The sequence below is a fragment of the Plutella xylostella genome, chromosome 25, assembly GCF_932276165.1.
Source record: "Plutella xylostella chromosome 25, ilPluXylo3.1, whole genome shotgun sequence".
NCBI lineage: Eukaryota > Metazoa > Arthropoda > Insecta > Lepidoptera > Plutellidae > Plutella > Plutella xylostella.
In genome coordinates, this window is record NC_064005.1 from 9,522,779 (window position 1) to 9,546,962 (window position 24,184).

General features: G+C 38.7%; 1 protein-coding gene and 1 long non-coding RNA gene across 2 annotated transcripts; one reads left to right on the forward strand and one right to left on the reverse strand.

Moving 5' to 3' along the window:
• Nucleotides 1-1,982: 1,982 nt before the first annotated feature.
• Nucleotides 1,983-23,741, reverse strand: LOC125490560. The gene is made up of 3 exons (XR_007267748.1): nucleotides 23,729-23,741; nucleotides 22,052-22,056; nucleotides 1,983-2,427 (listed from the first exon to the last, which is right to left on the reverse strand). It is a non-coding gene; the product is annotated as an uncharacterized LOC125490560 (long non-coding RNA).
• On the forward strand, nucleotides 13,521-16,199 carry LOC119692645. Its single transcript, XM_038113800.2, has 2 exons — nucleotides 13,521-13,762; nucleotides 14,610-16,199. Exon 2 carries the CDS (start codon nucleotides 14,618-14,620, stop codon nucleotides 15,614-15,616), a length of 999 nt encoding a protein of 332 aa, XP_037969728.2. The 5' UTR covers nucleotides 13,521-13,762; nucleotides 14,610-14,617; the 3' UTR covers nucleotides 15,617-16,199.
• Nucleotides 23,742-24,184: the final 443 nt, after the last annotated feature.

The window sequence follows — 24,184 nt, forward strand, 5'->3', positions numbered from 1 at the left end:
TGTAAATTTATTAAGGGCAGATTTTTCAAAAACAGTTAAAAGCTCTGGTATCTGCAAGAATAGTTTACTTTAATTTAACACTCACATCTTTAGAAATCCCATACATACTCGTAATATTCCAGAGTAGGTAATTCTGTATGGTAAACTGAAAAAAATGATAATTTGCGTAGGTATGTCCCTTAGACTTTTTTAGTTGGACTGAAGGAGCACGTGGTTCATGATTTCAGGAGCATTGCTTTTACATTCTGTATGTTTATAGGTACCGATATTTTATTATTTATTTGTTGTTTTTTGGATAACAACCGTCAGTAAAATTCCTATTGGATTTGAAGATGAACTAGTGCAGTCACGTGCACTGTAACCTGCAGGTTTCTCGGCCTCTTACTGTACAGCTGCAAGGATACGAGTATGCTAGATCTTTAGAGATAACAATAATAAATGACATCAGCGTAGGGAACAACACTCCCATGAACATCCAAACGAGCTTTTTGAGACACTTTCTGACTCCTCATTACAGAGTTCCAGGCTCCAATAAATTTATCTGATTTCCCACTTTCACTTTCAATAACCCCCTTACATCTCTCGTTAACAGGATACCCAAACAATACAAACTCATTCTCTTGCTGTAATCTTTAATTCTCTATCCTGATCTTACACTCAGTCACCGTTTCATCTCTTTCAAACATCATTACTTTCGCCTTTCATTCCCTTCATTTTTAAACATCATACCGGAAAATTACTTATTTTTGCAGCTATTCTACCGACGATGATAGTAAGACTTAATTGTCAGCGTACAACATGCACTTAAGAAGTAACTTTTCGATTCGCAATCCTCTTTATCATCTTTTATATCCCTAACATAACTTTCTTTAAATAAATGAAACACCCAAGGCGAAGCACACATTAAGCAGGGCTTAACACCCCTGTGGATGCTAAACCAGTCAGTGTAGGCTCTATTTATCCTAACGCAAGCTAAAGTCCCTAAAGGGAACCCAGTGGTCGCGTCAATTGGCTGTCCACTCCATAAACGGACATTGTGTCCCACAAATCATTCCTCCTTACTATAAAAGCATTTCCTAAATCTAAGAAGGCACAGAACTCTGTTAAGCCAGGACCTATCTGTGACATTATACGTAGTGATAAGATCGTAATCCACAAATCCCATTCCCTTTCTTCAAATACCATGCCAACACATCCAAGATTTTTTATTCTCTGTCTCCCTATATACCCTTTCAATCAATATTTTTGCATACAGAATCAACGATACTTAAGAGGCTGATGCCACGGTGAATGTTGCGGACCTGGAGAGAGCCTTTGTCTTTATGCAAAGGAACTATGACCACTCCGTTCCAGTTACCTGGCACTGTACCGCAACACCAGCACTCATTGAGGAGTTGGTAAATCTCAGTTGCAGCCTCTCCCAATGAGCGCCACAACACTCGGTTCTCGGACTTCCTCCTCCAACCGGCTACCCGCCTACGGTCCAGCGGGCAGGAGGGCGTCCCACCCTGCGTCTGTCTGTTCGTGGTCTCCACTCGAGAACTCGTCTACCCCAACTGTTATCGATTCTTCGGCAGATATGACCAGCCCACTGCCACTTCAGCTTGCATATTTTGACAGCTATGTCGGTAACCGTAGTCTTCTGACGGATAACCTAATTTCTGATATGGAGAGAGCTATGCTTGAGGTTTCTTTGATGGATATCAGATATTTGATGGATGGTGGACCAGTCCTACCGTCAGTGTCCAGGTCTCTGCAACATACGTCCTCACTGGCAGGACTCACTTTTGTCTTCAGGCTCTGAGGAATGCCCGAGGAGAATATGTGACGAAGTTTCCCGAATTTCCCGTTCTTAGCATGCCTTAAGAAACTGCGACATTCAGTTTTGTGTCTAGAACTATAAGCAGATTATCGTTGCATTATTATAATTGATAACTAAAATTTATCTTAGAAAATAGAAACAAAATAATGGAAAAATACAATTTTCATGGAAAAATTTATTCAGGAAAGCATAAATCCGACATCGTAAAGAATATAAAGTCCACTTAAAATAGCAGGATTTCCCACTTCCGACAAAATTTTGAGTACTAAGTTCAGTGATCATTGTTGAATCTCCCACTACCAACAAAATTTATAATACCAAGTCCAGTTAACATTGTTGGATCTAACTCTTCCGACAAAGTTAATCTGGGATTTGACGGTTAATAATGTCACATGTGCCTTTTTTCACCTTTCCTATCAAAAATGCTAACTTTTTATCTTACTACCTTGTAGCACATTTAAAACTAAGTCACCATGCCGAATTTGGTTAAGATAGATAGAGTAATGTAAATTTTAGAACTATTTTAGTCATATTTAAAACTTAAAACGGCTCTACTGAAAAGTAGCGGTTTTTCACTTACGACATTGTTAATTGCTACAGTCGGTCTCTGTCATCTCTCATTTCTCATCTTTTATGAAAACTCATAAGTCAGAATCAAACTTTATTCAATCAACAGTATCAGCACTAGCACAAATTTACACACAGACACAACTAGTACACGTCAAATCTTATGTACCTAGGTAACTTTCATCAGTTTGCCATGTACCAATCACGAACAAAAATATCATCACAATGATTTATTCTGATATACCATTCGAGTAATCACCTATCACCACGGTTAATCCAAACCGAACTCAAAGACGCACCTCCACCTCATGTGGATTGCACGCGTGTATCACACGCTACGGTCACACAAGACCACGACTACAACCAGAGCCTTACACAAGCACGAGCTCTACACCCACTCTCTTCCACAAAGAGAAGTTGTCTTACCTCGGCTCAGCTACTGGTTAAGTCGAATTAATACGGTCGATAGTAACCACTCGAATCCACCCAAAGTCAATCTTCATCATTCTCTACATCATCGTCAATATTGATTGGTACATCGCTCGCTGGCATCTTTCTTAACCTATCGTGAGTATTTGTAAGTTAATTTATAGCCTTTAGTCGATAACGATCACCATCTAAGACCTCGATTACTTTAAAAGGACCTTTAAATTTTGCATCTAGTTTAGTTTGATTTCGCTCTTCATTTTCTAGCAAAACAAAATCACCAATCTCAAAATTCAATACTTTGGCCTTAGTCCTATCAAAACGAGTCTTATCATAGTCAGCTCTCCTCTGAATATTCTCTGACGCAGTTTCGCGAACGCGTTCCCGACGGTATCAGTGCTGCAATGTAATAGTGACCGGCTCGTTGCCATTAGAATAGAACACGCACAGCGTTCTATGTTGGTGTTCTCGGTGTATATGCCTACGGATGCGATTAATAACATAATTGAGTTTACTGAGTGCATAAGTGAAGTCATTGCGATAAGTGATAACAGTAATGTTGAATCAGTGTTCGTACTGGGTGACTTCAACGCGCATCCGGGTGAGCGCTTCGCTAAAGAGTTGTTATCGGTGTGCGGGACCCAGTCCTGGTCGTGTGTGGACATGGAGCTTCTTCCGAAGGACACATACACTTTTGAGAGTACCGCCAACGGAGCTCTGCGTTGGCTAGACCACTGTGTGGTGAGTAGCGCGGCTCGGCCTACTGTTATTAAAGCTTCTGTTTTGTATGGTATTTATTTGTCGGATCACATCCCATTGTTAATAGAATGCAATATTAATTTAATTATACCTAAAGTAATAGACAAAATTTTTACTTGTAATTCAGTAAAATGGGGTGAAAGAAGTAGTGATCAAATTAATGAATATTCCAGCTTCTGTCATTCTAAATTAAGGTTGATAGATTTTTGTGACGTTTTTCGCGACTGCGCACATAAAAAGTGTAATAATCACGACCATTTCTTGGAATTAGATACTATGTATACTCGTATAGTGAATATTTTAAAGGAAGGTGCTGAGCGCACTTATTTATGTAAAAATAGACGTAAAAATCGTCGCAAGTACATTACGGGCTGGAATAAGTATGTACGTGACGCTCACAGAGAGGCTCGACTGTGTTACCAAACATGGTTGTCGTATGGTAAACCTTGTAGTGGCTATATTTATAATAAAATGTGTGAGACAAGAAAAATATTTAAAAAGAGGCTTAAATATTGTCAGGACAATCAGCAGCAGATAAAAATGGATATCTTGGCCAAGCATCACACTGAAAAGAAATTCAGTACATTCTGGAAAGCTACAAATAAATTAAATCCGAGGTCGAGCCCCCCCGTGAGCGCTGAGCGTGGCGGGCGCGCATGAACCGACTGATATTGCTAACGCATTCCGGCTTCATTTCAAGGTCGAATCACCGCTTACTGTGCCGGTGGGCGATGCTGAGGCCAACACTGACTGGGATGTCTCTAATATCTACACGGCTCGTGATATTGCGACTATTATAAATAAGATGGAAAGGGGTAAATCCCCCGGGCATGATGGCCTCAGTATCGAGCACCTAAAGTATGCGGGGGTTCACCTACCACGAGTACTGGCTTTGTTTTTTAACTTGTGTATTAGTCACTGTTATTTGCCGGATGGCCTTATGTATACGGTGGTAGTTCCGATTGTTAAAAACAAGACAGGCGATGCCTCCGACATTTCCAACTACAGGCCAATTTCCTTGGCCACCGTCATAGCTAAGGTCCTGGACAGTCTGCTTGATAAACAACTAGCAAAACACCTCGAGCTGCACGACGCCCAGTTCGGCTTCAGGCCTGGGCTGTCAACGGAGAGTGCTATACTGTGCCTCAAGCAGACTGTACAGTACTATACTAAGAGAAGGACGCCAATTTTTGCCTGTTTTTTTTGGATCTGTCGAAGGCATTTGACCTTGTAAATTATAATATTCTGTGGAATAAATTAGAAAAAGAAACAACTTTACCACACGAGACACTGTCGATACTTAGGTATTGGTATAGTAGTCAGCGTAATACTGTGAAATGGGTTAGCTCGCAATCTGATGTGTACCGGCTGGAGTGCGGGGTAAGACAGGGGGGGCTGAGCTCGCCCCGCCTCTTCAACTTTTATATAAATAAGCTAATCGTTGAGCTCAGCAGCGCCAATATCGGATGTCATGTTGACGGAGTCTGCATCAATAACATCAGTTATGCTGATGATATGGTGCTGCTGAGCCCATCGATTGAAGCTCTGAATAGACTGATCAGTATCTGCGAGTCATATGCGGCGGCTCAGGGGCTCAAATATAACGTTACAAAGAGCGAGTTCATGGTCTTCAGGGCGAGAGGCATGGAATATGACAGTATTCCGTGTGTCTCGCTCTGCGGATCATCCTTGCGCAGAGTTACCCAGTTTAAATATTTGGGCCACTGGGTGACGGATGACCTCAAAGATAACTGTGACATTGAACGGGAGCGTAGGTCGCTGGCTGTCCGCTGCAACATGTTAGCCCGTAGGTTTGCACGGTGTACGAAGCCAGTTAAAGTAACGCTGTTTAAAGCTTACTGTCAATCATTCTACACCTGCAGCCTATGGGTGGACTTTACCCAGCGGACATACAGCGACCTGCGTGTCCAGTATAATAATGCACTGAGGGTTCTGTTGGGGCTGCCGTGGCGATGTAGTGCTTCGGGGATGTTTATGGAAGCAAGTATAAATGGTTTTGCCGCCATCATTAGGAACAGATGTGCATCTCTGATGGCTCGCATCCGCTGCAGTACCAACAGCATCCTCAGTGTCTTTGCTGATCGATGGGACTCTCCATTGACTCAGAGATGGATGCGGTTACACACCAATTAACATATTCTTGTTGTATATATATGCCTACTAACACTAGATGTAAGAACATTGTATTACTAACTGCTATGGACTTCTTGTCTGATAATAAATAAATAATAATAATAATAATAATAATATTGACTTTGTTATCAACCTCACTACACATCAACGACAACGGTCTTGCGACTTTACCGATAAGTAACTCCAGTGGTGAAGCCTTTGTAACGCGGTTCAAGGTACAATTAATTGCAAGTTGTACTTCACCTAGAGCATCTTGCCATGATTTGTCGCCACTGGTCTCTACTGCAGTCAACATCGATTTCAAGACGCTCATGACCTTAGCTTAACAGGACCTCAGGATTTGATCGACCTCAATGTCATAATCTTTTTTTTTTAAACTCAACAAGTCTGGCAACCCGACAGATTAACAGTTCCAGGACTCGAACCTCGAAAATAATTCCACAGTACCGGTCACACTAACCTCATCCACGTAATGAAACATCTAGCCTCTAAACTTTGAAACTACAGGCATAGTTTAAACGAAAACAGCTCACCAGATTAATGCAACATCCCAGCAGGCGCGCTCACTACGCATAGATCGACCCTCTTCTCCTTGGCTGCACCGGATCCACTCGCTCCTCCACTGGCAGCATCCTGGTCCTCTCTGCGACGCTTTGGACAGCTGGATGCGAAGTGTCCCTGGCTCTGGCAGTGGAAGCCAGTGACCGCAGTCTTCACTGTAGAAGGAGGCGGCATCCTCTTGAAATTGTCGCTTGATTGGGAAGGGGAACGCTCTTCTGGTCTTCTCCAACCACGTCTTCTTTGTAGGCAGAACGTGGACTCGTGCCCTAATTTCCCACGGTTGCACTTTCTGGGAACGGGGACACTGTAGCTGCGCATTTTCTTACTATCGGGGTAGTCGTCGCTATTAGCTACTTTCCGTTTTAGAAACGAAACAGCATTGAGCTCTTACTGAAGCTGGTTGCGCGTAGTCACTTCCGTAGTGAAAGCCAGTCGTTGGACACGTCGGTCAAATCGGGAAACATGTGCCAACACTGTAGCCAAAGCAAGCTGTTCGGTATTCATATTCTTCCAGCGTGACATGATTGCAGTCATCAGCGAGGCAGCATAAGTAGCAAGGCACTCATTTTCTGTCACTCAAATGAATTAGGAATGAAGCTGTATTTCTGGGCACTCGTACCTTGGTATGAAAAGCTCCGTGAAGTCACTCCATGTCATCCAGGTGTTAGCCAAATTTTATACTAGTGGGAATTTATTTTTCATGGTCTGGCAACTCAAAAATATAAAAGTTGGTCGGGTAGTAGGGTTTATTAAAAAATAAAATATGGCGAATTTTTCACTCGGCAACGGAACGATTCGGCTGGTCTTGATTCTGTTGTCTGGTACTTAACTACGATAAGAAGACATTAATAAATAGTGATCCAGAGAAAGGTGTTTTCTTACAAGTCGGAAGCGAGACAAATCTACGTGCCTGATCAAAGGCCGTTCGGACTACAGTATCTGCTGCTGCGTGTTTTCAGGTCAGACTTTTGATATTCCATATTGTTCACCTCCTGAGGCTGAAGAACTCCAATCTGTGTTTTCGGTACATGTGTGACAATGTGTGTACTTACTTTACTTATGCGGAAGTGAACATAAAATTGTCCCATTGGTTATTGTGATTACCTATTTCTGGCAAAGTGTTACGTATTTCCCGGGCTCCATGAGCTTGATAAAGTGATTATTTGATAATGAAGTGAACTAAAATTGACCATTGATTGTAGTGCTTATAATTTCGGGCCAAGTGTAACATATTTTTTGGGCCACGTGATTTCTGGTGATATTCAGTTGTATTTGTACCGCATACATGAGCATTATTTTAATTTTATGCTCACAATTTAATGAAATTGCTTAATTGGTGTGAGTTGTGATTAGTGAAGTAGCTACTTATAACGGAACACTGATCGTTTAAACACTTGGTTACTATAAGTACTTTACATGCTAAACCGATGATAATATTAATCAAATATATCATAGAATCTTCCTTTATTTTATATTTAGTGAATGATTAATCGAATTAATCCGATGTTTTTTTTGTAAGAGTTAATTCCTAATGTAATATAGTGAATGTGAGTACTTATATTGAGGTTATTGATATCTTTTGGTTCTGTTTTGTATATTATAAGTGTTGGCCGTGTTTTATTTTGAATCGCTTTGGAGTTTACTGTCAGTTAAAAGTAAAAATTAAGATTAATAATGGGTAAAACAAAAAAAAGTCGACGTCGCAAGCGAAGTGAAAGTTCAAGTACTGAATCAGTTTCAAGTGATGATAGCAATGTACGGCGAAGATCTAAACACAGCAAACGTCGACGGTACAATCGGAATCATCATCAATTTCATAAATTCTGTTCTGACACTTTCTGACTATTTTTTTATTTATCATATAAAATTGATTAGTACGTATTAAGAGATGACCTCTATATAATATGTCCCAGGGCATGCCACCGCCTACACAGCTGAAAAAATGCTTCTGCTTATTTTTTTACATGATAAGTATCATCAGAAATATCAATGTCATTTGAAAATGACCCATTTGTTGGTTGGCATGTAAACAAAGTTTAAATGTCACTTGTCAGTGTCATTTATGTTTTTTTTGAGACTAAGGCAATAGACAAAAAAAAATTGAGCCTAATATGTGACGCCACTTCCGGTTTTAAAATAATTAACTTTAAAGTTAAAAATAACATGCAAAAATTAATGTACATACAAAATAAAAAAATACGGGTCCTCTTATTTTTTATAAACTTTCCGAATAGCTAATAAAAATATAGGGTAAAGAAAATGAAATGTTGTCCATTGTTAGGGTAGGTTTTTACCTACTTATTCTTATCGTGTATAAGTTCCCGTTTTATTTTTATTTTATTTATTTTTTTATTTATATACCTATATATCTTAAAAATGTACATTTACTAATATGTTACATAACTTGTTTTAATAGATTTATCTCACAGCTGATGTTACTTAATTAATCCCACATTTATTCATATGTTTCAATAGATTGTAAGTCTTGTAAACGTTATTATTTATGATTGTTTAGCCTAGGATTAATGTACACTGGGTTGTTAAATAATCGTGTAAGTTTATGAAAATAAAGACCTTTTAAAACAAAACAAAACAAACAATCGGAAACATCGTAGGGAATCCAGTAGTCGAACAGGCTCTGATAGCCATTCCTGTTGTGCTGCTCGTAGCCAAAATCGTGAGATAGCGCAAACACCACCGTTACCAACTCAGTTACCTGTAAACTTACAAACACAGGTACATCTACCAGAACAAATGCCAACTCAGGTACATGTACCAGAACAACTGCCAGCTCAGGTACCTACTATACTGCAACCATTATTGCCAGTTCAACCGAATAATAATTCAACACAAATATCGATGGCAATGAGTAACCAACAACAGTTTGCTAATCCAAACTTTTGGGCACAAAATAATTTCCCAGTTGCATTTAGTGTCGTACCCGAGTTTGACCCAAGTGACAACAGCCAGACCGTTGAGAATTGGATAAATAAAGTAAACGAGTGCGCACAGATTTATTCATGGAACGATCGTCAAATTTGTCACTACGCCCTTCCAAAACTGAATGGTCTCGCTAAAAAATGGTACCAGGGATTGCCTTCTGTGCTATTCACTTGGGCGGAGTGGACACAGAAACTTAAATTGGCATTTCCATCTAACGAAAATTATGGTGACTTGTTAGCTGCCATGCTAAAGTACCGATGTAGGTTTAACCAATCGTTGGAACACTATTATTATGACAAAATGACACTAATCAATAAATGCGAAATATCAGGGGCAAAAGCTGTTGGGTGCCTTATTCATGGTATTGACGATAAATTTGTAAGGATGGGCGCAGGTGCAAGTATGTTTACAGAACCGGAGCAGGTTCTTAATTATTTGCGGACCGTATCACAAAGTGAGGCCAATGCTCAAACTCGCGGTAGAAATACTGGTCAAAGTAGGCAACCTTATAGACCCCAGGTAGATCAGTCACGTAATAATCAGGATAGTACCTATAATTACAATACGGGTCAAACAGTCAGATGTTTCAACTGCAATGAGATAGGGCACATTAGTTTAAAATGTAATAAACCAATCAAGAAATGCAGCCTTTGTTTCAAATTTGGACATATTACGAAAGACTGTCGAAGAAATAGTAGCTCAACATCACAAGAGACTAATAAGGGTCCCACTAGAATGGAAAATAACCAAACTGTTCTATGCATAGGTGATAGAGACTCTGGTAACAGAAAGTTCTACAAGAATGTAAAGGTTGATGACACAGAGTTACAAGGGTATGTTGACTTAGGTAGCAAATGTAGTATTATTCGTGAGTCTGAGGCAATGAAGGTGACGTCTTCTAAATGGGTAACTACTGACTTACCAATATTACATGGATTCGGAAATTCTTCTGTGAAACCATTGGGAAAATTTAAAGCTAATATAGAATTAGATTCTGTTAGGGCTGAAACTGAAATATTAATTGTTCAAGATCATTACTTGCATACTCAAATTCTAATCGGGCAATCTTTTACCGAGAAGCCTAACATAATTGTTTTAAAAACGACTAATGAATTATTGTTTATGAATTCACCCGAAACGAATGAGGCCAAGGATAAAATAAAGTTAACAGCTTTAGAGGATATATTAATCCCATCAGGATTTACAGTACCTGTCGATGTAAGTACGGATGACGACCACCAGGGTGCTCTTTATGTTGAGTACAGTCATAGGCATCTCCCTAATAATGAGTACCTAATTCTGCCTGGTATTTATAATTTCGATGGCGGTAGGGGATATATTATGATTTCAAACTTGTCACCTAACGTTTTGAATATACAAAAATCGAATTTACTCGCAAGGGGATATAAGTACAATGAATTCAAATCGGAATACATTGGTAATATAACCGAAGGCCAAGCCTGTGAGCCACTCCCTCTTGATGACATCACCATAAGTGCAGATGTGCCAGAAGAGAATCGACAACAGTTAAAAAAATTGTTAGATAAATATCGTGATTGTTTTGCTATGAACCTAAGTGAAATTGGCAAAACAAATCTATCAGAAATGACAATAACATTGACAGATGAAAGGCCGGTAGTCTATAATCCTTATAGAATGTCACAAATTGAAAAACAAGAATTAAATAGGATTATAGATGATCTATTAAGTAATGGCATAATAAGAGAAAGTACTTCTCCTTATTCAAGTCCTGTGATATTAGTTAATAAAAAGAATGGTGAAAAAAGGCTCTGTATTGATTATAGGGCATTAAATAGAAAGACCCTTAAGGAAAAATACCCGTTACCTCGTATAGAGGATCAGTTGGATAGTTTAGGTGGTAATAAATATTTCACAAATCTGGACCTTTTTTCGGGGTATTACCAAGTGCCAATGAGCGAGTCGAGTAAATCACTTACAGCCTTCATTACTCCAGACGGCTTATATGAATTTGAGAGAATGCCCTTCGGGCTTGCTAATGCTCCGAGTGTATTTCAAAGAACGATGAACCGTTTGCTGAAAGGACCTGGTAATATGAGGTCTAATATGGCTATTGCTTATATGGATGACCTTTTAGTTGTGTCCAAAACGTTTCAAGAAGGATTGGTAAAGTTAGAACAGGTTTTACAACTGTTACGATCAGCTAATCTTACCTTAAATCTGAAAAAGTGTAACTTTTTCCAGACGAACATCAATTATCTCGGTTACGAAATAAGTGCCGAAGGGATTCGTCCGAACTTGACTAAAATTGAGGCAGTCGCCCAATTTCCCACACCCACTAATGTCCATGAAGTTCGCCAGTTTGTTGGACTAACGAGTTACTTTCGACGTTTTATCCAAAATTATTCTGTTATTGCGAAACCATTAACAGTACTTACCAAAAAGAACGTTGCTTGGCATTTTGGTGAGCCTCAAATAAATGCGTTTAACGAACTAAAAGCTAAGCTAGTAAGTAGGCCTGTATTAGCTCTTTATGATCCAGATGCGGAGATAGAAATTCATACCGATGCCAGTAAAATTGGTATCGGTGCAATATTATTACAGCGTAATAGGACGACAGGGACTTTCCAACCCAAAGCGTACTTTAGCCGCCAAACAAGCGCCGAAGAAAGTAAAATGCATTCGTACGAACTAGAAACATTGGCGGTGATAAGTGCATTGACACGGTTTAGGGTCTATGTGTTAGGTAAAACTTTCAGAGTTGTTACTGATTGCGCTGCAATTCGAAGTACTATGACGAAACGCGACTTAGTTCCGAGAGTGTCTAGATGGTACATATTGATGCAGGAGTACGATTTTGTAGTGGAACATCGCGATGGCAACAAAATGAGCCACGTTGACGCTCTCTCTCGCAATCCAATTGAAACAGATGTAATAACAGAATCTAAGGTTATAGACGTTTTCAAAATTGATGATGACGCTTGGCTTCAAACAGTTCAAGAGCAAGATTCAGAGTTACAACGTATCATTAATATTTTAAATGACCCAGAAACTAAAGACATCGTCGATATTCATAGCAATTATACGATAAAGAATGGTCGTTTGTATAGAGTAATTACTGACAGAAATGGTGAAACTAATTTGAAGTGGGTAGTGCCTAAATCGGTCCGATGGCAAATAGTTCGCATGAATCACGACGACGTTGGTCATTTCGGGTTTGACAAAACGTACAGTAAAATAAGTCAGGTATATTGGTTCAAAAAAATGAGGCGCTTTATAAAGAAATATTGTGAGTCATGCCTCAACTGTGCTCATAATAAATTGCCTACAGGTTCTAAACAGGGATTTCTACACCCAATACCCAAAGTATCTAAGCCCTTTGATACTCTTCACACTGATCATTGTGGTCCTTTTCCCATGAGCAAGAAAAAGAACGTGCATATCTTAGTTATCATTGACGCATTTACTAAGTTCATTTTCATAAAACCTGTGAAAAATTTGAAGAGTAGTACTACGGTTCAAGTATTCAATGAATATTTCTCAATATTTGGAGTGCCAAGACGCGTTATATCGGACAGAGGTACAAGTTTTACTAGCAAAGAATTCGAAGATTTTCTGTTAGAAAAGGGCGTAAAGCATGTTCTAAATGCTGTAGCCTCCCCAAGGGCTAACGGACAGTGCGAACGGTATAACCGCACCATTATTCATGCATTGACATCCGCGATCCACGGTAAAGCTGAAAACTTATGGGACACGGCTATACCACAAGTGCAATGGTCAATTAATAATACAATTAATAAAGGAACAGGGCATACTCCATCTGAAATGCTTTTCGGCGTTCAGACAACTGGTGTTTCGGACGGAATCATGAATGAAATAGTTTCCGAGATTCATGAGCCTGTAGATCGTGCTGAAGTTTACGATGACGCTACGGTTAGAGTAGCTTCAAATCAAGAAAAACAAAAAGAATATTTTGACAAGAAACGCAAAATTGCCACGCGATATAAAATAGGTGATTTAGTTCGGGTGGAAAAAGAGATACGCACAGAGGTTGGTCATAGTAGAAAACTACTGCCTAAATGTGTAGGGCCATATAGGATTTCAAAGGTGCTAGACAATGACAGGTATGAGATTGAAGACACCCCAATAACAAAAAAGGAGGGTTGCAAAATTTACAGAGCTACATATGCGGTCGATAAATTGTATCCCTGGCTTGTTTTCAGTAACGACGTCATATCAAGTGATTCAGAGTAAAACATGTATTACTTATATAACAATAATTACGAGTATATAAAATTATACCTGTAGTGTATGGGTGTGTGCGTGTATCTATGACATGCACGCATACACCTATGCACTCTGTCGTCTCGGGCACACGCTCAGGTGAGTGGTAAGCTGGTGGGGCAGCGGGGGCTCTCTGCCCTGCTTGCCTCCACCAGCGACGGACGTATTGCGTGTGTGCGGAGCCGATACCTAACTGTTGCTGTGCTGTATCTCGTGTGTCCTTAACGAAGGACACTACATTTTGGCGACGAGGACAAACAACAAACTGTGAGTACATTATTTCGTACCTATTTTGAAAAAAAAAGAAACAAAGGTATTGGCGGGCTGCATTAGTTAATGACTCAGCGGTCCACACTACCATATAGCAAATAGGTATCTTATTGTAATGGCTGGGCACAAGGTATTTTCAATATACCTACTCACCTAATTACCTACCCAAATGGTTGAAAACATGATAGATAAACAAAGTGCACTGTGACTGTTCCATAGAAGATAAGGTTATTTATTTCAGTTTTATCAGTGATCATTGTATTATAATAAGTAGAAAAAAATAAATAAACATTAAGTATTTATTTATTGGGTACTAATACGTAAACAATTGTGTACTTAAGTAGTTTCAGAAAATGTGGGTTACTACTAAACATGCTTATAAAAGTACATATACATACACATTAACTATTTTCATGTTTCATCGTTAAACTTCGTCGTTAATAAACATAGGATATTTTGGGGAAGAGTAGGTATAGTATAATTTAATGTGTCCACGATAGGGACTTATCATAGGGGTACCTGCATAAATAGTGTATCTTAGTCTATAAAGAAAAGACAGTAGATTATTATTATTTTTTATTAAAAACAATTATGTATTTACATAGTGAAGCTAATAGAACCAAGACTATAATATATATAATATACCTAATATAAACGTGTACAAAATATATAATAAGATAATGAAATTACTCCTACAAACTGACGGGTAGAAACATGTTCTATATAACATGTTTCCGTGTAGGTACATAATAGTATGAAACTAACTGCAGTGTGCAATATAGTGTGGATCAACTATTACAACAGATACGTACATCACTATCATAAATTCTCTATTCATCTACAGGTTGATCAATGGCAAACCTCACGTTAGAGAAATTCGAATGTGACGGCGAAACTGGATCAGTAGGTATACGATGGGAGCGCTGGAAACGGAGCCTGAATATTTACTTGGAAGCCGCCAAAATAGACACAGCTGCTCAGAAACGTGCAAGCTTGTTACACTTTGGAGGACCCGAGCTTCAGGAGATATTCTTCAATATACCTGGAACCGAAGACGGCGCAAGTAATGAAGGAGACGTGTTCACGTCTGCAATTGCTATATTAGATGCTTATTTTGCTCCTAAACAAAGCAAACGTTTTGAAAGACACATCTTTCGACAGATAAAGCAAGAAGAAGATGAGAAATTTGAAAAATATCTAGTAAGATTAAGACAGCAAGCTAGCAAATGTCAATTTACTGATGTAGAAGACCATCTAATCGACCAGATCACAGAAAAATGTTATTCAGAAGACTTACGGAAGAAGATACTTCGATCTGGTGACAAGATCACCCTGAATGACATAGTGTCAGAAGCTAACGCGCTGGAAGCAATACATCGGCAACTCGAAGGATTCGATCGCAAAGGACATAACCACACAACTCAAGCAGTTAATGCTATGGGAACAAAAAAGACAGAAAATGAGACGCAGAAGAAGAAAGAATGTTTTAGATGTGGTAGCTGGAGTCACCTTGCCTACGATGACAGATGCCCGGCAAAAGGAAAGAAATGTCTGCAATGCGGGAAGATAGGGCACTTTAAGGCACATTGTAAAACCAACCCATTGAAGAGGAAATTCGAGGAAAAGACAAAACAAGATAAAAGCAGGCAAGATGCAAAGAAATTTAAAAGATCAGATAAAGAAGTAAGAAATATAGAAGAATACGAAGGAAAACACTCGGGGGATGACACTGTCGACTACGTGTTTAACATTGACGATGATGCAGTAGTTGCCTGTAAAGTAGGCGGAGCAGAAGTAAACATGTTGATTGATTCTGGATGCAAACACAACCTAATTACGGATAAGACATAGACAGAATTGAAGAAAAAGAAAGTTAAGGTTACAGACCAGATACCAAGGCCCGAAAAGACTTTTTTAGCATATGGGAGTAAGACTCCACTGAAGTTATTGGGGTCTTTTCGGTCTGAAATTTAAATAGCAAACAAAAGCAAGAACACCATCTTCTACGTGGTAGATGGAGGAACCCGCGATCTTTTAGGAAAGCAAACAGCCATTGAATTAGGGGTGCTGAAAATTGGACTACAAGTCAACCAAATAGGAGAGCAGAGTTTCCCAAAATTTAAAGATGTGCTGGTGCAAATTCCAATAGACAAGCAAGTGACTCCGATTGCACAGCCTCATAGAAGAATCCCTATTCCCCTAGAAGAGAAAGTGAATGCAAAGATAGAGGAACTTCTTAAAAAAGATATTATAGAGAAAGTCGATGGGCCTTCGAGTTGGATATCTCCTATTGTCCCAATACTAAAAGAGAGTGGAGATATTCGCCTTTGTGTAGATATGCGACGCGCGAATTCAGCGATATTGCGGGAAAATCATCCTCTCCCTACGATGGACTGTTTATTACCAAAGGTACATAAAGCAAAAGTATTTAGCAAACTGGACATACAAGACGCATTCCATCAGGTTGAAATACACCCAAATTCGAGACATATAATCACATTCATTTCGAGCAAGGGCCTTTACCGTTACAAGAGGCTAATGTTTGGTATCACTTGTGCACCTGAAATATTCCAAAAAACGCTGGAACGAGTACTAATAGAGTGCGAAGGAGTGATAAATTTCATAGATGACATTTTAATCTATGGAGAGACACGAGATCAACATGATCAGAGACTGAAAAAAGTGATGGATGCTTTAGACAAGAACAATGTTGCACTGCGAAAAGAAAAGTGTATCTTTAATACGGATAAAGTTCACTTTTTAGGTCATGAGCTTACTGAACAAGGTGTTCGACCTCTGGATAAATATATGGATACAATCAAAGAGTTTAGAGCTCCGGAAACAATATCCGAATTACAGAGTTTTCTCGGACTCATCAACTATGTTGGGAAGTGGATTCCAAATCTCGCTACAACAACAGAACCGTTAAAAGAACTGTTGCGGCAAAAATCGGGAAGAAATACAAATATTAGCGAGTTATGGGGACACAGTCAGCAAACAGCTTTTAATACTTTAAAAGCTGCGCTTGGTGACATACCTAACCTGGGATATTACAGCGTTACGGATAAGACTCTAGTATTTGCAGATGCTAGCCCTGTTGGTTTAGGCGCGGTGCTCGTACAACTTAATAAAGATGGCCCGCGCATTATTGCCTATGGAAACAAAACTCTAACGGATTGCGAAAGGAGATATTGTCAAACAGAGAAAGAAGCTCTGGCGTTAGTATGGGCGGTTGAACATTTTCACATGTTTCTGTATGGAAAGACGTTTGATCTGATCACCGACCACAAACCCTTGGAGGTCATATTTGGACCCAAGTCAAAACCATGTGCAAGGATCGAACGTTGGATATTAAGACTGCAATCGTACCAATACAGGGTGGTTTACCGCCCGGGAAAGAACAATATAGCTGATTCGCTATCACGGCTCTGCAAAGTACATAAGACATCAAATGATAGTGACTATGTGCAAATAATAGTAGAAGAACTAAGACCGGTAGCGGTTTCACTTAGCGAAATCGAAGAATACTCAAGACTTGACGAAGAGATACAGAAGGTAAAAAAAGGAATTTTCAATAACGATTGGGATGAAACAGTGAGAAACTACAAAATATTTGAAAATGAACTTTGCTTTTGTGGGGACATACTTCTTCGAGGTACCAAAATGGTAATTCCCAAACAATTGCGGGAACGTGTACTGACTGCTGCTCACGAAGGCCATCCGGGAATTGTGGCTATGAAGCTCAGACTTAGAACCAAAGTGTGGTGGCCTAGGTACGATAAAGATGCAGAGAAGATGGTCAAATGCTGCAGAGGGTGCACACTTGTATCTGCACCAAACCCACCTAACCCTCTTAAGAGAAGAGAGTTACCAAGTCATCCTTGGGTAGATATTGCCATAGATTTACTAGGCCCTCTACCTTCTGGGGATCACCTATTGGTAGTCATCGACTATTACTCACGCTATAAAGAAATAAAAATATGTCGGGATATTAGTAGCAAAGAGATGATCAGACTACTCAAAGAGATCTTCAGCCGCCTAGGTTGCCCCGTTTCAATGATCTCAGATAATGGCAGACAATTCGTCAGTGAAGAGTTCAACTCTTTCTGCAAAGGGAACAACACCAAATTGCTACATTCTGTCCCGTACATGCCTCAGCAAAATGGTGAAGTTGAAAGGCAGAACAGAGACATACTAAAAAGACTAAGGATATGTCAAGCCGAAGGAAACAAAAACTGGAAGGAAGCACTGCTGGATTACCTCAGTATGTACAATAGTACTCCACATAGCGTTACAGGGCAAGCACCGGCAGAAATGTTCTTCCGAAGAAAATTCAGGGACAAAATTCCTATGATAGAAGATGTTCATCATAGAGTAGAGGACATGGACATAAGAGATAAAGATAAAGAACAGAAAGATAAAGGCAAAGAATATGCAGACAGAAAAAGAAAAGCACATGACAGTGACCTAAGTCCAGGCGATAAAGTCTATGTAAGAAATATGAACAAAACAAATAAACTAAGTTCCAATTTTGAAGCCACATCACACACGGTTACTAATCGTGTTGGTGGAGATGTTGAATTACAAAATGATGAGACCGGTCATCAACTCAGACGTAACGTGATACATTTAAAAAGAGTCGAAGGCAATTGGGATGTTTTGCAAGATGCAGGTCGTGAAACAGGCACTGAAGGTGAACCTAGCGTAAAAAACCAGGATTATGAAGATTAAAAGGAAAAAAAAGAGAGATAGAGAGGTAGATGGATCAGTATGATGATTACAATTTAGGTGATTAGTCACAAGGAGGAAAAAGAAAAATCAATTAATTCAATCCTATTAGTCAATCATTGAAGTTCAAATAATAATTATAATTAAATGTTGGTATTGACAAGGTAGAAGCATCACTAGAGAAGTTAAGGTGCCTTTGTAGTAATAAAGGAAGGCAAGTGATTGAAAAATATAAACTATGATAAAATGGAAGCGAGGGAAGTGGAGGAAGCGAAGGAAGCAAATGAAGTGAAGAAAGCGAAGGAAGTGGAGGAAGTGAGGGAAGTAGAGGAAGTGAGGGAAGCGAAGGAAGCGAAGGAAGTGAAGGAAGCGAAGGAAGTGAAGGAAGCGAAGGAAGTTTCATACATAAAAATTATATTTATGAAGTTGGAAGCTTGAAGTTAATAGATACATTAAAATTAAATGATGATTTTGAGATGCAATTAAAAAGTTTTATTTGGATGTTCGACGACGAAGTTAATTATAAATTAAATAAATTAAAACAAGGAAGGGATGTAGTGTATGGGTGTGTGCGTGTATCTATGACATGCACGCATACACCTATGCACTCTGTCGTCTCGGGCACACGCTCAGGTGAGTGGTAAGCTGGTGGGGCAGCGGGGGCTCTCTGCCCTGCTTGCCTCCACCAGCGACGGACGTATTGCGTGTGTGCGGAGCCGATACCTAACTGTTGCTGTGCTGTATCTCGTGTGTCCTTAACGAAGGACACTACAATACCTAAATATATAATATAAGATAATGTGAATAAATATGTAAATATATAACATAGTATCATAGTAATTAATTCCTCTACCTACTTTTATCATGTTTTTAATTGTCGTGTTGTATGATGGTACTTAAACAATTGTAAACAACCCATGAAACAAATGTAAGTATTTTAGTATTTATGAAAGATGATTGATGATGATAATATGTTATGATTAAAAATGTGACGATAAATTGTGTGTTAAAATGCAAAAATCTTTGTTATGTGGAATAATGGTTAAGAGAAAAAGTAACAATTTTGTGATTGTATATATATAGAGGTATGCACAATCATTACAAATCATTTATAATACCTTATAATTATGTCAAGCGTAATGTTAGCCAAAGAGAAGATTTATGAGCGAAACCTAAGATGAACAGTGATACCTACTTTGTTATATGGAGATAATTATAAATCAAGTGAGTCGTCATTGGCTGCCTTTGAACGACATAAGTTTACAAAAGTGAGTCGTCATTGATAAGAGTCTTTGAGCGACATTAGTTAATAAGAGTGAGTCGTCATCGACAAGAGTCTTTGAGCGACATTAGTTAATAAAAGTGAGTCGTCATTGACAAGAGTCTTTGAGCGACATTAGTTGATAAGAGTGAGTCGTCATTGACAAGAGTCTTTGAGCGACATTAGTTAATAAGAGTGAGTCGTCATTGACAAGAGTCTTTGAGCGACATTAGTTAATACGAGTGAGTCGTCATTGACAAGATTCTTTGAGCGACATTAGTTAATAAGAGTGAGTCGTCATTGACAAGAGTCTTTGAGCGACATTAGTTAATAAGAGTGAGTCGTCACTGACAAGAGTCTTTGAGCGACATTAGTTCATAAGAGTGAGACATCAATGAAGAGAGTCTTTGAGCAACGTTTCAAAGTGTGAATCGGTAAAAATTGTAAAAGTAAGCTGATGTACAAAAGAATGCCATTAAATGCGGATTAATGTACATAAATTTATAAAATCTTTTAAGGTATAATCATAAAAATCTAAGCAAGAATGTTTTGTTATAGTGATGGTTAACAATTGTTACAAAAAATATGTGATTATTATTTGTGATGTATATGTATATTTATAAAAACTCTATAATACATTTGCATATTTAAAAAAAAAATCAATGTCAATGTGATATTATGTTTCAGTTTTCTGATAAGAAATTATTATTGTTATGATGATTGAGATTTGTACAATATGTTAATCTGTAATTTCTTTTAATTTTTGGCGCGGGGACGCGTCCAGAGTCAGGATTAGCCGAATGTTAGCCAAATTTTATACTAGTGGGAATTTATTTTTCATGGTCTGGCAACTCAAAAATATAAAAGTTGGTCGGGTAGTTGGGTTTATTAAAAAATAAAATATGGCGAATTTTTCACTCGGCAACGGAACGATTCGGCTGGTCTTGATTCTGTTGTCTGGTACTTAACTACGATAAGAAGACATTAATAAATAGTGATCCAGAGAAAGGTGTTTTCTTACACAGGGGAAAGATACAGTTGACAGCCACGTGGACGCATGACCTTTCAGAGCGCGGGTCAAGGCCACCATAAGCCGTGCGCCTAGCAGATTCTCGTCGTTGATGCACAGGTCCGCAGTCAACATCCAAGAACGTGCGTCGATATCGGATTTACTGGGATCGTAATCAGGTAACCTCAGCTCGGACGACGACGACGGCGTTTTCATAGCTCGAACAAGCGTCAGGAAATTCCGATTCTGTTGTTCTAGAAGCTGCTGCCATTTCTCGTAGTTCGTGTCGTGGTGTGAAGCACGTGGGGTGGCGTCTTCTGATCCCACTTCTGATGACGGGGAGGGGTCGTCCCGCCGGGCATCTCGTCTGGCGGTGGATTCATCAGGCGGGCGGAAATAATAGGCTCTTCGTGTAGTTCGTATCTTAATTGTTTAGAATACAATCAACACTTAATGTAACAATGCAAGATCGCGATGATGCAGACGGATTACTTTTAGAAACGCGGCAAGTTCGATACAGCACACTGTTTCCCGTGTCACGTCCAACTCGTCCAAGCTCCCAATCCAGAATGGTGGCGGCATGGCCCCTTTACTTTTTAAACGTCACGTGACCTCTTACTTTTTAAAATGTTGCCAGGGCTGTATCGACCTTACCCAAGGAAAATCCCTTGACGTTTCTGATTCGATTACGACGCGTTTACACGCTCAATCAACATCGATGCGGCGTTTGTCTGCCAACGCTGCGACATATATATAAAAGCCCGAACAACGGTAAATCCTAAGATTTACGCGTAAAACCTAAGATTTACCAACTCTTAATGGTAAAAGCCCGAAAGATTTTGCGATTCGCACTTTTACCACTATTCACTTGGTAAATCTTAGGATTTACATTAAGGCACGGTAAATGTTGAAAAAGCCAGGTTATCCTAACTAATATTATAAATGCGAAAGTAACTGTGTCTGTCTGTCTGTCTTTCTGTCTGTCTGTCTGTTACTCTTTCACGCCAAAACTACTGAACGGATTTGAATGAAATTTGATATACATACGGTCTAGACCCTGGAAAAGAACATAGGCTACTTTTTATTCCGGAATTCCCACGGGAAAACTTTTTAAGGCGAAGCGAAGCGCGCGGGAACAGCTAGTAACTTATAACTTTCGGTGACAGAATCTGCAATATTGGACACAAAACGGCCAAGTTCAGTAAAAATATTTTCGGAATGGCACCCGCAATTTATAATAAAATCCCAAATACCATACGACAGATTGATGATCTCAATGCGTTTAAACTTAAACTAAAAAAATATCTTATCAATAAATCATATTATTCTATAAATGAATTCCTTCTTGACATTTACTAATTTTATTACTTATCACCATTTTAATTTAATTAGACGAATTTAATATATAATCATTCTTGACATAGACACACGCACACACATGGACAAACTTATTAATGAGTTCATTAGGTTTTTTTTTTTATATTTATTTTCATATAATTTTTTTTTTGCAACAAAATTATTATTTGGCTCAAATTTTTATATGTATTTTTTCTTTTATCTTTGTAGTTATTGCATGTCATATGTAGCATGGACTTTAATTTTTAAAATATTTGTACGCCCTGTGGCATAGCATAGCGGAACTTTGTTAATATTTACCACCTTACCATTAACCTGTGTTAAACAAATAAATGATTTGATTTGATTTGATTTGATTTGAATTTTGTAATGAGAAATATGTTATCAGTGTGTGTTGTGTAAACTGCTGGTGTTCCATATTTGATAAATAAATAAATAAATAAAACCTCCGTAGTCTAACAAAGCGTCCGTATATAGTCGAGCGGGCTTCAGTGATCGTAACTGATCACTGAGGTTTAGCAACAACCAGCATGGTCAGCCATTGGATGGGTGACCGATTTCAAGTGGTTCTTTTCTGGATGCTTTCGTGCTTCGGACGGCACTTTAAGCCGTGGGTCCCGGTTTCTGCTTCGGCAGCAGTCGTTAAGCCTAGTCAGAGGCCTTCGGGCGGCTTGAAAACGACTGACAGTCGGGTTGCCCACTTACCCGACAACTCTCTCAGCACAAGCTTGCTTGTGTTGGGGTCCACCAACCCGCACTAGGCCAGCGTGGTGGACTAGATCGAAACCCTTCCTTCATTGGAAGGAGACCCGTGCCCCAGCAGTGGGGACGTAATGAGTCGTGATGATGATGATGATAACTTATAACTAACCGAACTTAAGAAATATTTATTATTGCAAATTATTTTACTTCCGGTTTCCGTGTTCAAATTATCGTTCAGTGAATGAGTGATCATAAAGTTAATTCGCATCTATTACTATACACATAAATACCATAATTCGGTGCATTACTTCGCCCAAAAGTTGATGAATGACCTTGACCATATAAAAATAATATAAATTCTGAAAGAAAATAATTTAAGTTTTTGATTGAAATAAATGAATAGGTAATAATTAATCTTTGTTTTATTCCCAAAACCAACTTTTACTAGGTGTCAGTGGTAAAACCTAGCATTTACCAAATTCTAATGGTAAAAGCCCGAAAAAATGACCCATTTTCACAAATCCTTACATTTACCAACTCATGTTGGTAAATCCTAAGATTTACTGGTAAATCCTAGGATTTACCGTTGTTCGGGCTTTTACAGTAACATAATATATTAGTTAGAAAGTTAGGATTATGGCCACGATCGTAATTCTAGAAGACGTAGTCAGAGGTACTCGCAGTTTTCACCTGGTTTACGTAGTACCTAGTTTAAATAATATCTTTGCTTTTAAGTATTTTTCAGGATATAGCAACGGACGCAACTGAAAAACATGTTCTGTGTCGGAGAAATGTGTATGATGTAGGTACCTACCTATCGAGAGTATCGTATGTAACGTAACGTTTAAATTTGTTTAGAATACCTGCCTAATTAGCGTTATGTAAGGGTTTTATGTAGGTGTGTTACTAATTTATCAAAACGTATTAAATTTATTTACGTCCATAAATGTAAAATTGGACAATAGATAGACATATAACATTTAACAAAATTCTAATTTAACATAGGTATAATATTAATCCAAAAAGCTCGGTAAACTAAATGTGAAGCAATTAATGAGTTTAATGCTATTATGTGCTATTGATAATGTTTTTGATCTATGTATTATTACTAGGTAGGTTAGTACTATTTAAAACAAACATGTATACGATTCCAGTGATTACATAACATATTAAAAAGCGTACTACACCATTCCATCGTCGGATATGAAGATGATGATAATAATTCATTTATTTTTTCAGCAGGTGTGGTACCCTGACTTGCGACTGTTATAGTGTTACTAGAATAACATAATTATAGTCATCTAACCCAGTGGCTGGAATAATGAACTGATCTAATGCTTACTGAACGGATCACTTCAGGTCA